The sequence below is a fragment of the Aspergillus nidulans genome, chromosome VIII (assembly GCF_000011425.1).
Source record: "Aspergillus nidulans FGSC A4 chromosome VIII".
In the NCBI taxonomy this organism is placed as follows: Eukaryota; Fungi; Ascomycota; class Eurotiomycetes; order Eurotiales; family Aspergillaceae; genus Aspergillus; species Aspergillus nidulans.
This window is the reverse complement of record NC_066264.1, coordinates 3,244,040-3,258,303: the sequence shown is the minus strand read 5'-3', so window position 1 is coordinate 3,258,303 and position 14,264 is coordinate 3,244,040. Positions and strand designations below refer to the sequence as shown.

The following is a 14,264-nucleotide window of genomic DNA, read 5'->3' as shown; positions in this document are numbered from 1 at the left end:
ACTCTACGTTCAGCTTTGGCTTACCCTCAGCCTCGGCACGCTGGCAAGCGACGAGAACATCCTGAGCTAATAGTCTGCTCTCAGCAATGCCCATTGTATCATTAGACTTAAGCTGGAGAGATAAATGAGGAATGAGCGGGGTTACAAATTTGTTGATCTGCAGGATTATGAAGTCACATGTTTTTAACTAGTTAACTAGTTAACGTACCCGTAAGCGAGCGGGCCACCTCCCGGTCTTATTAATTTACAGAGTAGTCAGGTCGCAACTGTAAAACGGCCTGACCTTTTAGCACGCTGTTTTTATTGTATATAAGCAGTAGAGGATAAAAAGAAATCACATACGACCACAGGGTGTGGAAAACAGGGCTTCCCGTCCGCTCAGCCGTACTTAAGCCACACGCCGGCTGGTTAGTAGTATGGTGGGTGACCACATGCGAATCCCAGCTGTTGTATGTTTTTCCTTTTTCTACTTGACTGTCACTATTGACAACGCGGATAAAAGTGCAACGAGCCCGGAGTGTGTTGCCGCTTTTAAGGGTGGGAAGTCGTTGCAACATCGAAGCCAACCCATACCATCCGCTCTTCATCGCCAGGAATAACAATTATGTTTTTGGGGTATATATCTCAGTGGGTGAACATGCCATTGTGTATCTGCTTCATGCTCTCTGTTGCTTTGTGATAACAGGCCTCAGAATCCCATTCTGGGCACCGTGCCCAGAGAAAAGGACCCCCCCCTTCCACTGCCCTCATTTCCTGCCCCTCCCCTCCCCTCCCCCATCTCGTCCCCCTTCCGGTCTCGACCAGTCAACCTACGCGACCGCAATCCAAACTCCCTCAGCTGGCGCTACTGCCACCACCATGAAGAAGGCGGGCAGGGCAATTAACTCAGAGCCCTAGCTGCTGCCACGAAACAACGCCGCTTGACACTTGTCTATTCGTATGCCTCCCGTCTTTCCAATTGTAGAGATCGCGTACATATACGGCAATCTGGCACAGACATCTGTCCGGCTCATTCGTACATTTGCGCTTGATTTCCATTTGGAACCGATTCACCGGGGATGATCGAGGATCGCCATACGCCTACGGTGACCGATGTTCTGCTGAACTGTAGTCAGACGGGCCCTTAGCAAGTTCTTGTTTCGGGAAACCACTGTACGCTGTAGAGTATAACAGGCGAAAGGGTTGAAAGTGAAGTAAATGTATGCAAGGCCTCATTAAGAGCCCTCGTACTCTCTATTATATTCTGATTCATCTTTTCTTGAAACCGCCCTCGTCATGTCCACCTCCATAGCGTTGGGAATTATGGCTTCAGTGCTAGGTCTCCACCCAGATACTATAAACCAGTCTGCTAGCTTCATTGGCTATGGCAGCGACTCCATAAAAGCACTGTGATTTGCAGCTGGATGCCGGCAGCACAGTATCGCGGTTTCAGTTGACACTTTTCTTTCAAGCCCTACTTTAGAGCATCTCGTGCGGCGGATGGCCTGGAAATATCGTCCAGCAGCACGCCATTGGGTAGTCCCAGCATCAATAGTAGAGAGCAGCCGTCCATATCTATCAGTGGCTGGGAGGGATCCTCCTACGAAGTTGTCTTATCACAATCATCCAAGTTAATCAATATCGAACCCAGGGTCACATCCAACATACCGGGGGACATATTCGGTTGTTTCCGGAGCTACATGACACGGTCGACAAGCAGTCAATGCCACCAAAGGACAGTCTACATCTCGTGTCGATGGAGACAGAAAACCTATGCAATCCACGAGAAGCGACGATAGACCAGATCACCGACCTCTCCACAAGCCAATCTCCCTGGTGCACGGCAGCCTGGAAACGCCCGGCACAAGTATCCTCTCCTACTACGAAACATACTTCCAGGCCCAGATGCCTTCGGGTAAAGGCTGCTTGGTACCAGGTAATCAGGATGGAACCCGTCTTCCAGACAATATACCAAAGTCCAGAGGATGGCTGCTCGATCCTGCCGAGGCTGAAATTGGTGGGAGTTCAAAACAACCAATGCAGAGACATACCGCGACGCCGCGTCAGGAGGCCAACTGCAAGCTTACTCGTGGCCGCGCACAAGCTCAAAGATTGACCTTGATGTAAGATTCACGGTCGTCCACTATCAGCCCGAAGCCGAGGCGGACAGTCGAAGCACCCTGATCTGGTCGGTGCATCACGCGCTGATCGATGGCTGGTCTGCAGCACTTGTTTTGAAGAAGGTGATCCAGGCCGCTGGAGGGAAAACTGTCCAGCCTGGGCCGCCTTTCTCCAATGTTGCTGCGGCATTAGATCAGTGGAGATGCACTCACAGAGCGGAGCAAGATGCCTTCTGGGCCGAGCAGCAACCCAAATTGTCCGAAGGGAAGGAAGAGTTTCTATTCCCGGTTGCAGGGACGGGCGACGACGGAGAATGCCAGCAAGAAGAAAACCTCGTCACCCTGGGCCACTATTACACATCTCTCAAAGGCGCAGCCGGAGCGTGCGGCGTAACCTTAACCGCATTCTCTACGCTGCGTGGGCGCTGTGTCTGGGGCTGTACGCAAACACCGATAATGTTATTATCGGCACCGTGGTGTCTGGCCGCAATATACCTTTACCAGGCATCTTGGACGCATTAGCCGATCGTCAGCACACTTCCATTCCAAGTCAATCTTGTCTGGGATATGAATGTTCGGGACTTCGTCCGCGGCGTCTTCAACCGCATGCAGCGTCTCGCTCAATGCTCATGGACCACGCCGGAAAATGGCTTCCCGAGAGTACGGGGACAGCTACTTGCAATTCAGCCAGACGCTCGATGGCCAGCTGATCAGAATGAATTCGTCGTTGGCATATCTTTCGCAAGGCAAAGCACGAATGTTCTGCTTAGTATGGTCGTCACAGACATTGGCAACATCCTGCTGCAATATTTCCGCAAGCGGTATAGACACTGTGATTTAGAGGGTGTGGGGAGGACGCTCAAACAGGTGCTAATATATCTCTGCCAACCGGACAGCACACAGCATCACTGCTGCGCGCACAGAGGCTACTAGCTAACCTCGCCGTGTATCAGTTAGACTCCAGAGATGTCGGGCAAGCTGTTTCCCACGGCTATAGATCCAGTTGACAAGAGGCCCAAAGGCGAGCTTCATGTCAAGCAGGACCCCTAGTCAGCGGGTGTATGGAGCTGGCTTAATCTCGCCTATGCCCGGTAGAGGCACTGTACGGATGGGCCTCTGTCGCTGCCTGGAAATGTGTTGTATTTCTGTTTTCTCAATAGAGGAGGACCTGACGCAGCCCCAGGTTGCAGTGATCGCTCGACAGGGCTCCAACTAGTTGCTGAGAGGTCTCTTCAAGCGCACGCTCAGCAAACAGCAGTCCTAGGTCATCTGTGTAATAAGCTATCCTTGCTGCATACAGTAAGAAGAGGATTGGGGACAGAGGGGATCCCCGGGGAAGATCGCCTTTGATTAGTGCTATAGCCAAGGCCTCCCAATACAGAGTGAGGCAGAGAGGCCGGTCAACCGATCCTAGATCAGGCTGAGTCTACATGAATGACCGGCTTTTACGCAGGAGTGAGACTTGGATGAGTGGATGTGACGCCGCAAACGTGTGGGAAGCGATGGATGCTTGTGCCTTTGGACAAGCTATGTACATTCTGACCTGACTCCTCCTGACTCCTCCCTGGGAGAGAAATCAGGCACCAAGGAGGCCCTTTTTTTTTGTTTGTTTTTTTTTTTTTGCCGCTCGGACAATGCTTGCCGATTCAAAGATACCGTCCACCGACCCCTGGAGTTTGCTTGACTATGCGCCTTGCGCCCTTTCTCAGGGACTATGACAACAGTCGGCTAGCTCTCTTAGACGCTTCCAATCCGAAGTACTATTCTCAGCAGTCTACCGTGGATCCATGCGGCTTACGCTCGCTGCAACGCCCAGTTCAGCATCTGCTTTGTCTCGCTATCGGTAGCGGGTGGCCGACTCCGACAATACTCCATTCCGGAGACCGCAGGGGTAGCAGGAACTGACGGTCAGCCTTCGTAAAGTCATCGGGGACACCGAGTTGGCAGTATCACTTGACGGGTTCAACTCCCTTGCGCGTAAATGCTGGTGCTAGCGAGCCCGTCAAGCGATTCGCCCCGGCCTTGGGAACCAAGAGGCGGGGGACTTGCTGGTCAGGAATGGGCTACTTTAGTCGGTGAAATTAGTTACCTCGGACTGGAAGCAGAGATCTCTATCAAGCCAGTTTCGGAGATAAACGAGATCCTTCGGTGATTTCTGAAACCCTGGCCCTGTTCAGCCCTGTTCAGCCTGCCTAAGCTGGCCTCAGCTGAGGCCTCCACCCGACAATGAATCTCATTTACGCACGACTCATGTCTCATTAGCTTTACGCTGACCTAGTCGCGGTGGATCAGCAAGCCTCCCCTCTTGGCCGCATACCGCTAAAAGTTACTAAGGCTTAGAGACCCCGTCCCCACACCGTTTTAGCCCGGTCCTTTTGGCCCTGCACTAGCCCTGCTAGTCGGCCTGCTCGTTCCCACCGGCCTTGTCCACCTCGGACTTATACGACCTAGCCATTGGCAGGCTGGGCGGGGGCGGGCTCTGGCTGAGATCCCTAGTAAAGAGGGAAAGTCGACCTTGTTGTCATACCGTCCCAAGAACAAGAAAGAACTTACTCACCAGAGAAAGACGTGACCCGGGCGTCACTGACGAGCAATGCTGCAAGCAATCGTGAGCGCTGTCCTTCTCACCGTGTCTTTTGGAGGAGAGCGGGCTAGCGCGGTCCAGGTCTGGCAGAGTGTGGACGAAATATCTGCTGCAGTGCCGGCCGACTGTCGGGATGCGCTGACCTACAACATCACTTGCGCCAACGATCTCGTTACGGCGCAAGATGCTGTGAACGGAGCAGCTCTGGTAGGAGTGGCGGCGCAGGCCTACTGCACCCGGCAATGCCGTGACTCTCTGCAGACATTCCAGGAGAATATCCGCACAAGCTGCGGGAAGCAGGAGTACGAGCTGTATGTGAACAGTACGACGAAGCAGTCGCCGGCAGTGGTCGCCGACGGTCTGGTGTGGGCTCATGAACTGTCATGCATCCAAGACTCGTACGTATCGCTATCCCACCCAGCGCTGGAGCGGCGACTGTGCAGACACCCTGACGCGAAACAGCTCGGGCTTCTGCCTCGCGGATCTATACAACCACACCAAGGCCGCCTGCTCCGACTGCACCCTGAAATATGGCGCCGTGATGATGAGCTCTGACTATGGGCGCCGGAAATTCCCGCCGGCCGCCTATTCATCGCTTCTCGCGTCCTGCAGTGTTCCTGCTTCCAGTTACCCGTATACCTACACTCCCTTGCCAACCGCGACGCCAACCTCGACGACGCCAACCGCGACTCCCACGCCCGCGTGCAATGGAAAGACGTACGTCTCCCAGCAGAGCGATACCTGCGAAACGATCTCCAAGGCCAACTCCGTGAGCACCGATCGCCTGATCGAGGCAAACCACCTAGACTACTCCTGTTCATCCCTCACGCCGGGAACGCCGCTGTGTATCGAGGACACCTGCACGGTGTACACTGTCAAAGCAAATCAGACCTGCCAGGACATTGTCCGCGGGCAGTCGTTCGGGCTCGTGCAGCTGATCGGCTGGAATCCGTGAGCTTTGCCTCTCTGGCTCCCATCGAGGCGTCTGTTTTCTGACATGCTGCAGGACGATCCACCAAAACTGCGACAACCTAGATTCGATGGTGGGAAGGAGCATCTGCATCTCGTAGGTCTATTCATCAGCCATTCTGGCGTCCTGTCTGACCTTCAAGCGAACAGACCCCCCAGGGGAGGCTCCTTCAGTATGCCCGACAGTAGCAACTCGACCTCGACCGGTCTCGCGTCCTCCATCGTCACGGCCTGGACCCCTGGAGAGACAACGACATTGACAAACCTTACGACCTTGTGGTACTCGCCCACGATCGATCCCAGCTACAACCAGTCTATCATCACCTATACGGCCAACTCCACGCTGTCCAGCCTGCTCGCGGAGCGAACTCAGTACTGCTGGGTCACCGACGACGACTGGGACAATCTCTTCAACCCAGACGACCTTGCCCAAAACTGCCAGTCGCTCTACTCAGCCTACTGCGACCCGGCACCTACGGCCCCCGTTCCCGGCTCGTCGCCCGCTGTTCCCGGCAGTTGCACACCCGTTTACTCGACCGCCGTGCCTTCGTCGACGCCGCAGCGTCCCTCTGCGACGAGCAGTGGCGTTCCCACACCAACCCCAACGCAGAGCGGAATGGCAGACGGCTGCACCAAGTTCCACAAGGTAGAAAAGGACGAGGGCTGCCAGCAGATTGCGGATGATTACGGCATCGCTCTCTCCAACTTTTACGCCTGGAACCCTGCCGTTGGGGACGACTGCATGGGCCTCCAGTACGACTACTATGTATGTGTGGGCAAGGCAGCCACAACTTCAGCACCAGCGACTACTACGTCGAGTCCGACGGTCTCGACCAGTGCTACTCCAACCCCAACGCAGAGCGGAATGACAGACGGCTGCACCGAGTTCCACAAGGTTGAAAAGGACAAGGGCTGCCAGCAGATTGCGGATGATTACGGCATCGCTCTCTCCAACTTTTACGCCTGGAACCCTGCCGTTGGGGACGACTGCATGGGCCTCCAGTACGACTACTACGTATGTGTGGGCACGTCCGCCACCGCTCCAACGTCTACGGCCTCAGATGAGCGTTCCACGACTACGACTCCGAATGGAGCCACTCCGACCCCGGTCCAGAGCGGCATGACGAGCGGCTGTACCAAGTTCCATATGGTGGAAGAGGGCGAGTACTGCTACGAGCTGGCAAATAGTTATGGCATCGCCCTTGCAGATTTCGAGGCCTGGAATCCGGCTGTCGGCAGCAACTGTGAGGGTCTCCAGTACGGCTACTATGTGTGTATGGGTACGTCTTGATAAGGGGGTTGCCTACGCAGAAGAAGCCAAGTAAACTCAGCCGATGGACAGTCGAAAATAGTACAGTATGAGATAAATTGCGTACCGCATTCCAATTACTTGCTCCGTGCATACCCAAGGCCAGGAACAGGCACAAAGAGCCGCTCAGCCGTCCTGAGGTTGCACCCAGCGCGAAATGAGGCTATCCACTCTGATGAACGGTGGGACCTGGCTGAGCTGAAACATCGCTAGTTCAGTAGGATTTTCAGTTTTGGCCCCTTGGATACTAAACGGTACTAACGCCACAAGGTTAGAACCCCGAAGTTCTCACCTTGCTCGCGTGTTTTTCACATCGAGCGCCGACTGCAACGCCGGCACAGCGCAGCCGGCTAAGCTTTAGCTAGTCAAGGCTTGTGGCCAGGCCTTCTCAGCATACCTTGTAAGCACTAGACCAAGTCATCATCGTCCTCGGGCATATACAGCGTAGGACACCATCATGAGGGGGGCTTCGGACGGCCCCCAACATGGTCTCCACCTGTTGGTTAGAACTAGCCCTCCCGCAACATCCGCGGCGAATCCATATAGATCGATCCACTCGGTAGGCCTTCAGCATCAGGGAAGCCGGAGAAGCCCGGTCCAAAATGTAGATTAGCCGCTTGAACGCATTGCGGCACTAGGCGACAGGAACAGCGCTTTATCCACATCGGCATTGTCCAACAGGGGAGTTTTTCTCCGAAGAAGGGCTGCCCTGCGCCATCGTGTGCCGTGGAGACTTCAAATAATAAGTCCTTGTTTCTGTCGACCAGGGCTTTGCGTCGGCTTGATGAAAGCTTTCTGTCCCGTTCGCTGTTGTCTGACGTTCCTCAATCTCGTCTGTTCTTCGACAACCAGAGAATCTTGTTGCTTCACTCCATCTTTATTTACTCAAATAACGGCGCACGGGGAAGTAGGAAACTGCCATGGTTAGGGTACGCTGAGAGGACGTGAATGCATGTTTGACCTTTGTCGAGTGCAGCGATGAAACCTGTGCATTTGCTCAGAGCCGCGGGCCTGGGTGCCAGGATTCTAGCACTCATCTCCCTCCTCGCATTCATATCCCCATGGGCCGTGGGCCAGGGAGTTGGAGAGCCCGGCGGAACGTGCTCGGACTCCGTCCCATGTTACCAGGGCTGCTGCAGTAAGGACTACTCGTGCGGCTTTACGCCTGAACACTGTGGTACTGGCTGCATAAGCAACTGCAACGCAACGGCAGAGTGCGGGCAGTACGCACTTCCGGGGCAATCTGACTGCCCGGTCAATGTCTGTTGCAGGTAGGCTCTGTGCCCCCAGTGAAACATACGCAGACCCAGAAGCTATGCTAACGGCCAGACAGCGAGTTTGGATACTGCGGTGTCACCTCGGACTTTTGCGGCGATGGCTGTCAAAAGAACTCCAACGGCGTTGGATGTGGCCAGCCAGAGTAGGTTGACCTCATCTCCTCCTGGGAGTTGAATGCTGACGAAGATGTAGCCGTCCGTCATGCTCCGCAAATACAGACGCCATGTCCTTCAAGCGGCGCATTGGGTATTATGAGCTGTTCAACTACTACAAGGGTTGCAACGTGATCGAGCCCGAGAGTCTCATCATCGAGCCTTTCACACACATCAATCTGGCGTTTGTCAACTTTGGCGACGACTACACGTTGATTGACGAATATGGCGATATCGTCGACCGCGTCTCGTTCCTCAAGTTCTCCAACCCTGGTCTGCGCGTGAATATCGCTGTTGGAGGATGGGCATTTAGTGACGCCCCGACGCAGCACCTGTGGACGCAAAGTAAGTGGCCATCCGCCTGCCATTGGTGCATCTTTTGAAGATATATTGATTTCGCCGTATAGTGGCTCGCTCGCACGAGAACCGACAGACATTCATCAACTCTGTTGTAAAGTACCTCCAGGACTACCACCTCGATGGTATCGATATCGACTGGGAGTATCCATCTGCATCAGACCGCGGCGGAGCACCGCAAGACGCCGCCAACTTTGTGACACTGCTAAAGCCGAGATGCGTGAGGCTTTTGACAGTCAGAATCCAGGTTGGGAAATCTCTGCCACCCTACCGACCAGCTACTGGTATCTGCGTGGCTTCGACGTCGACCGCATGCAAAAGTACGTCGACTACTTCAACCTGATGAGCTATGACCTGCACGGGATGTGGGATCAGGATAGCAAGTGGACCGGTCCCTACCTGCAGGGTCATACCGACATCACGCAGATTGAGCTCGGGCTGGATCTCCTGTGGCGCAACAACATCGACCCAGCGAACGTCGTCTTCGGGATTGCCTTTTACGGCCGCTCGTTCACCTTGACTGATTCCAACTGCTACCAGCCAAACGGCGAGTGCGAATTCAGTGACGGCGGCAAACCGGGTTCCTGCTCTGATACGACCGGTATCCTGACATATGCAGAGATCAGCTCGAGGAACAACTCGTTGGACGTGCATACATTCTATGACCCGGAAACCACGGTCAAGTACAACGTCTACGAAGGGACCCAGTGGATATCGTATGATGACGAGCAGTCCTTCTTCGATAAGAAGAAGTACGTCTCGGAGCGCTGCTTGAGCGGCTGGATGGTCTGGGCCATAGACCAAGATACAGGCGAGTTTGATGCTCTCGCCGGTCTGATTGGCGAAGATCTCTCCTCGCTGCAAATGGAGGGTGGTCTCACTGGCGATGCGGCAAACGTCCTGGCCGACACCTTTGCCGCGTACACTGGTCAGAACTGTTTCGTGACACCTCGCTGCACGGACGGCTCGAGCAAGGAAAAGAATGCTGACCAGGTGTGCCCTTCGGGCTACCTCTCTGTTGACACAGCGCACAATCCGCTCCAGGCAGGAAACAGAGAGTTGAATGGAGATTGCGCGGAGGGGTGGTACCGCCATATCTGCTGTCCAAAGGACGCCATGCCCAAGAACTGCAGGTGGAACGGGGCTCCAGAGCGCAGCGAATTTGGGTGCGACGGAAAATGCGGCAGTAACCAGTTCAAGCTGAATCAGGATACGGCGCTCGACGCCATGGGCGAAGGGCAATGCTTTACCGGAGCGCGCTACATCTGCTGTGATTCTGCCGCCATGTTCTCCGACTGCATGTGGACCGGATGCCAGGGCCCGCTCATGCCATACACTCCCGCCGAATGCCCAGCGGACTATTACTACCAAACGTTCCGCTGGGACAAGCCCGACGGCACGCCGTGGTGTTCAGATACATACGTCTCGCCCGTGGACGGCGCGGTGGGCAGCCCCCTCCACGACCGGTTCAAGAGCGGCCTCTGCTGTCCGACGGACCAGAGCTTTAGCAACTGCGCGTGGACAAACAGCCTGCAACAGAGTGACATGACAGGAGGCGACTGGGCAGACCACATCCAGGATCTCGTCTGCAAGCCGAGGCCTTGTTCTGCTGGAAAGGTCAAGGTTGCCGGCGCCCTCGATCCACCACCGGCCCCCGGGGCCGGGTCCAAGAGCGAGATCAACTGTGACGGGGTCACGGTCCCTCCGGGTACAGATCCAGAATGGTCGTATTGCTGTGATCCGCCGACCAGATACAACAAGAACTGGCCCGTGCATCCCAAGTATCTGTGGGAAAAGTACTACAACGACCCCAAGAAATCGGACGTGGTCTGGAAATACAGCGATGAGTATCAAAACAACGACGCCGACGCTGACCACTCCAGCGAAGAAGACGGCAGCGACGCATACGGCTTCGTCATGCTCGACGGGCCCGAGGGGTCCATTGACAACGACTTTGCAACGACGCAGACGGTAGTTCGGCGGTCCCGGGATGTTCCCAGAGTGAAGCGCTCCGTCCTGACCACGAACCAGACCGCGCTCGACACGGTCTTTGACCACTCGGAGGAAACCTTCCATGTCTACTGCAACTACCCTGCCCGGTCGCGGGAGTGTGGGCGTATCTTTATTGACGGCGCCGAAGACACGATCATTTCGCTCCCTGACCATATCGGAGAAGGCCCGTTTGCCCGCATTGTATACATGAAACCGGCAGACGAAGACTTCCAGCTGCCTGATCATCACCTGGAGCACCGGTCTGTCGAGCGCATCGAGAACCCGGTCTACGAGGTGAAGATTGACTATAACTTCCATCTGATCAAGCCCAAGCGAGACAGCGAACCCGTGCAGATGCGAGTGGACTACACCAACCTTCTGGGCTACTGGGACGAGATGACTGATTCCCCCGCCAGTCGGATGAGGCGCAGCCTCGGTGAACGAGGTCTAACTAAGGAGGAATGGCGCGCTCGTGTGCAGCGGGCTGTTGTCCGCGACAAGACCGTCCGCAAGCGTGACGAGAAGACCATCCAGGTCAGGACTCCGATGGCGTTCTCCGGCTCTCATATCGACAAGCGGTGGTGGGGAGCATTCAAGGACTGGCTGAGGAAGCTCGTATGTGTCTCTACCCTTCCCCCAGGGCCCCTTCTGATCGGTTTCCTGACCACCTATAGACTACCGTGACCAAGTCCAGTATTGGCGTCATCCCCTTAGGCTTCAGCCACACAATCAACCTCTTCCGGGCCCAGTGGGGATGCCCCGGACAGACCTACTCGGCCAACCTGCGGATGGATCTGGAGGCAGACCTCGCGATGGACGCGACGTATGCCTATTACCTCTCTGCGACCTTTATCCCGCCTGGCAAGCCGGAAACCTTTGCTTACTTTGGCATGGAGCCCACTGCCTATCTCGGGCTTCACATTGAAGGCAACGCCCAAATGCAGACCACCACGGGCAGGAAGAAGATTATCGACACGCTGTCCTATCCCGGATTGGCCGTGAAGGGGATCGCAGCCGTTGGGCCGACGCTGGACATCTACGGAGAGGCGGGTTTCCCCCATCCTACCCATTGGTAACCGCCCCCTTTACTGACCTCCAACTTAGATTCGAGGTAAGATTACATTGCATGGCCAAGTCGATGCCGGGGCGACCCTCACCTTCGGCAAGGCCGAAGTCTACTGGCCGCAGAACGACGACGCAAAGGACCAGTATGAGACACTGCTCGGGCTCGAGAGCGACACGGCGGCTCCTGCGCCCGGCAGTATCGAGCCCAGGTTCGAGGCCGGAGTCGCGGTTGACGCACAGCTGGATATCCTCGTCACTCCGGAAGCCAATATTGGTATCAAGATTGGCGGCGGCAAACTGGTCGGCGGCGCTACCCTCATGGATGCCCAGTTGACCGGGTACGTGATGGGAGACCTGTCCTTCCAGGCACACGGCGACTACGACACGGCGAGTAACTCTTTCCAATACCGCTTCGGCGCGTATCTCTTCTACAATCTAGGATACAAGGCGACGGCCCAGATCCTCAATTTTATTGACTGGGCCTTGGGTCCGCGCCAGGCATACACCCCGAACAAGACGGTGAAACTGTACGAGAAGCAGGGCTCCATCCCCATGGGATCGTCGTCCGACCAGCAGGCACGAGATCTGACAGTCTACGGCCCTGTTGAACGGCGCCATATCGCCGCGGAACTGCCGGCAGACGCGAACATGTCTGCGTACTTGGACCCGGCCACGGGCCTCTTCCGGCGCAGCGATCCTATGGACCTGGGTGCGTAGCAGACGTTGGGCCCCTGATTTGCAGTCATTCCTGTACTTCCAGTCTTGCTAACCACCCAATCGCTCCGGCCAGATGATCCCAACGACCCGGAATTCACTCAGAACCTCCAGTGCCCTCCCGGCAGCAGCGGAGACGTCAAGCTTCCAGAACTCCGATGTAGGCTCTCACTTGGACCGGTACCTTGTGGCTCTTGGTGCGGCGCGTATGCTGATCTCTTGCAGTCAACTGCGACCTCCTCTGGGGCTTCGTCGAGCCCGCCAGTGGGAAGACGTCGGACGAGACCGACCACGACGCAGGCAAGGTGACGGGCCTGTGTGAGCCAATCCTCGACATTCCCAGCAACAAACGAACCGAGGCCTTCACATTCTCCAACGACAAAGATCGCACGGCCGCGCGGTACAAGGCGCAATGCCCCTCGGGGACGTGCAAGCAACCCTCTGCGGATCTGAACAAGGCCCTGAATCGCAGAAACCTGCAGCTCCAGTGCGACGAGTTCCCCTGGAAGTCGTCCGAGCAGGGGGGCCACTATCTGCCCAGCGACTCCCGCAGCGCAACCTGCGTGCCTTCGTTCCAGAACAACTGGCACGGACAGTGCCTCAGTACGTATTGAATCGACCCGGGGCTCGCGGCCTGTACGGCTTTTTGCTGACACGAGACAGAACTGATGGGTCAGTTCCAGTCGAACTGGAAAAAGCTGGATCCTGATGCACCCGCCGACGATGAACGAGAGGACTATTGGGTCCCATGGTCGTCACCGCGTAAGACCGTCCCCCGCTCGCGTACTCTACTGGCCTCTTGCTGACCGCGGCTCTCCTCGCGATACCAGGCTGGACATCAATAGGCGAGTATGGGCCAGAAGGCTCCAAATACTCGCAGAAGCTCATAGAGTACCCCACCGCACAGCCGCCTCCCGATGGGGTTAGAACCCGGGTACGTATCTGACGGGTTTATAGATAGGGTCGTTTATCTAACGTGCCACAGAACGACGACAAGCTCTCTTGGGCTTTCAAGCGCGACTACCGCGTCTCGTGGATCCACCAGGACCCGACCACCATCACCAGCAGCACCTGGTGGGATGCCACGGGCAAGACGCTCAAGGGAGGTGGCCACGGCCCCGCGGGCATGGACGCGATCCTCTGCGCAGTCAACATCTTTGGCCAGGAGGACACGTACAAGCTTCCGCAGGGCCAAAACGGACCGTATAACGCCTACTGCCGCAAGGAATCGAACGAGATCAAATACTGGTCTGTGGACTACAGTATGGGTACCTGCCTGGTCACGTTCGCCGACGGGACCAGCAACACCAAAAGGGACAGCGGCAGCTGGGCTGGATGGGAGGTCAAGAGTAAGTTCATTCCGCGCCCCAGGCGGGGACTCAGCGACTGATCGAGTTGGCAGGCGTAGAAATGGTGGACAACGTTGCCGGCGATCTGGAGGAGGACTTGAGGCGAGCACAAGAGATGGCAAGGAGGGACCGCCGGCCTTGAGTACGGTCTATGGCTGCTCTAATTCTGACCGTTTGTTGTAGTTGGCAACAGTTCGTTCTGTTTCTGTAGACATAGATTGTTTTAGGACCCTGCCAAAGCGGAGACTGTGTATCCAACGGCTGATGCATAAAAATAATGACGCTGGCTAGACTCTGTAGAGCAGTATCCTGTCCAGTGGATGTTTGGCGCGGCTGCCACTGTGGATGCCCTAATTCACTTCTTGATCCTTAGCATCAGCGAATCGGCAGTGCCAT

The 14,264-nt window shown here is 55.9% G+C and overlaps 3 protein-coding genes across 3 annotated transcripts, besides 1 other annotated feature; all 3 read left to right on the top strand.

The window, feature by feature from the left end:
* Positions 1–14,264: part of a sequence feature (contig 1.7 1..773302(-1)) that runs on past both edges of the window.
* Positions 1,753–3,032, top strand: ANIA_10085 (uncharacterized protein; the record flags this gene model as incomplete). Its single annotated transcript, XM_653028.2, has 3 exons — positions 1,753–1,915; positions 2,023–2,538; positions 2,650–3,032. 3 exons carry the CDS (start codon positions 1,753–1,755, stop codon positions 3,030–3,032), a joined length of 1,062 nt encoding a protein of 353 aa, XP_658120.2.
* ANIA_10104 (uncharacterized protein) lies at positions 5,225–6,943 on the top strand (the record flags this gene model as incomplete). Its single annotated transcript, XM_050613378.1, has 2 exons — positions 5,225–5,634; positions 5,719–6,943. The coding sequence occupies 2 exons, from the start codon at positions 5,225–5,227 to the stop codon at positions 6,941–6,943; spliced, it is 1,635 nt and encodes a 544-aa protein (XP_050469200.1).
* ANIA_00517 (uncharacterized protein) lies at positions 7,940–14,010 on the top strand (the record flags this gene model as incomplete). The annotated part of the gene is made up of 13 exons (XM_653029.1): positions 7,940–8,232; positions 8,295–8,381; positions 8,432–8,736; positions 8,799–8,944; positions 8,989–11,355; positions 11,415–11,790; positions 11,876–12,514; positions 12,596–12,679; positions 12,745–13,122; positions 13,183–13,281; positions 13,350–13,453; positions 13,505–13,868; positions 13,922–14,010. The coding sequence occupies 13 exons, from the start codon at positions 7,940–7,942 to the stop codon at positions 14,008–14,010; spliced, it is 5,331 nt and encodes a 1,776-aa protein (XP_658121.1).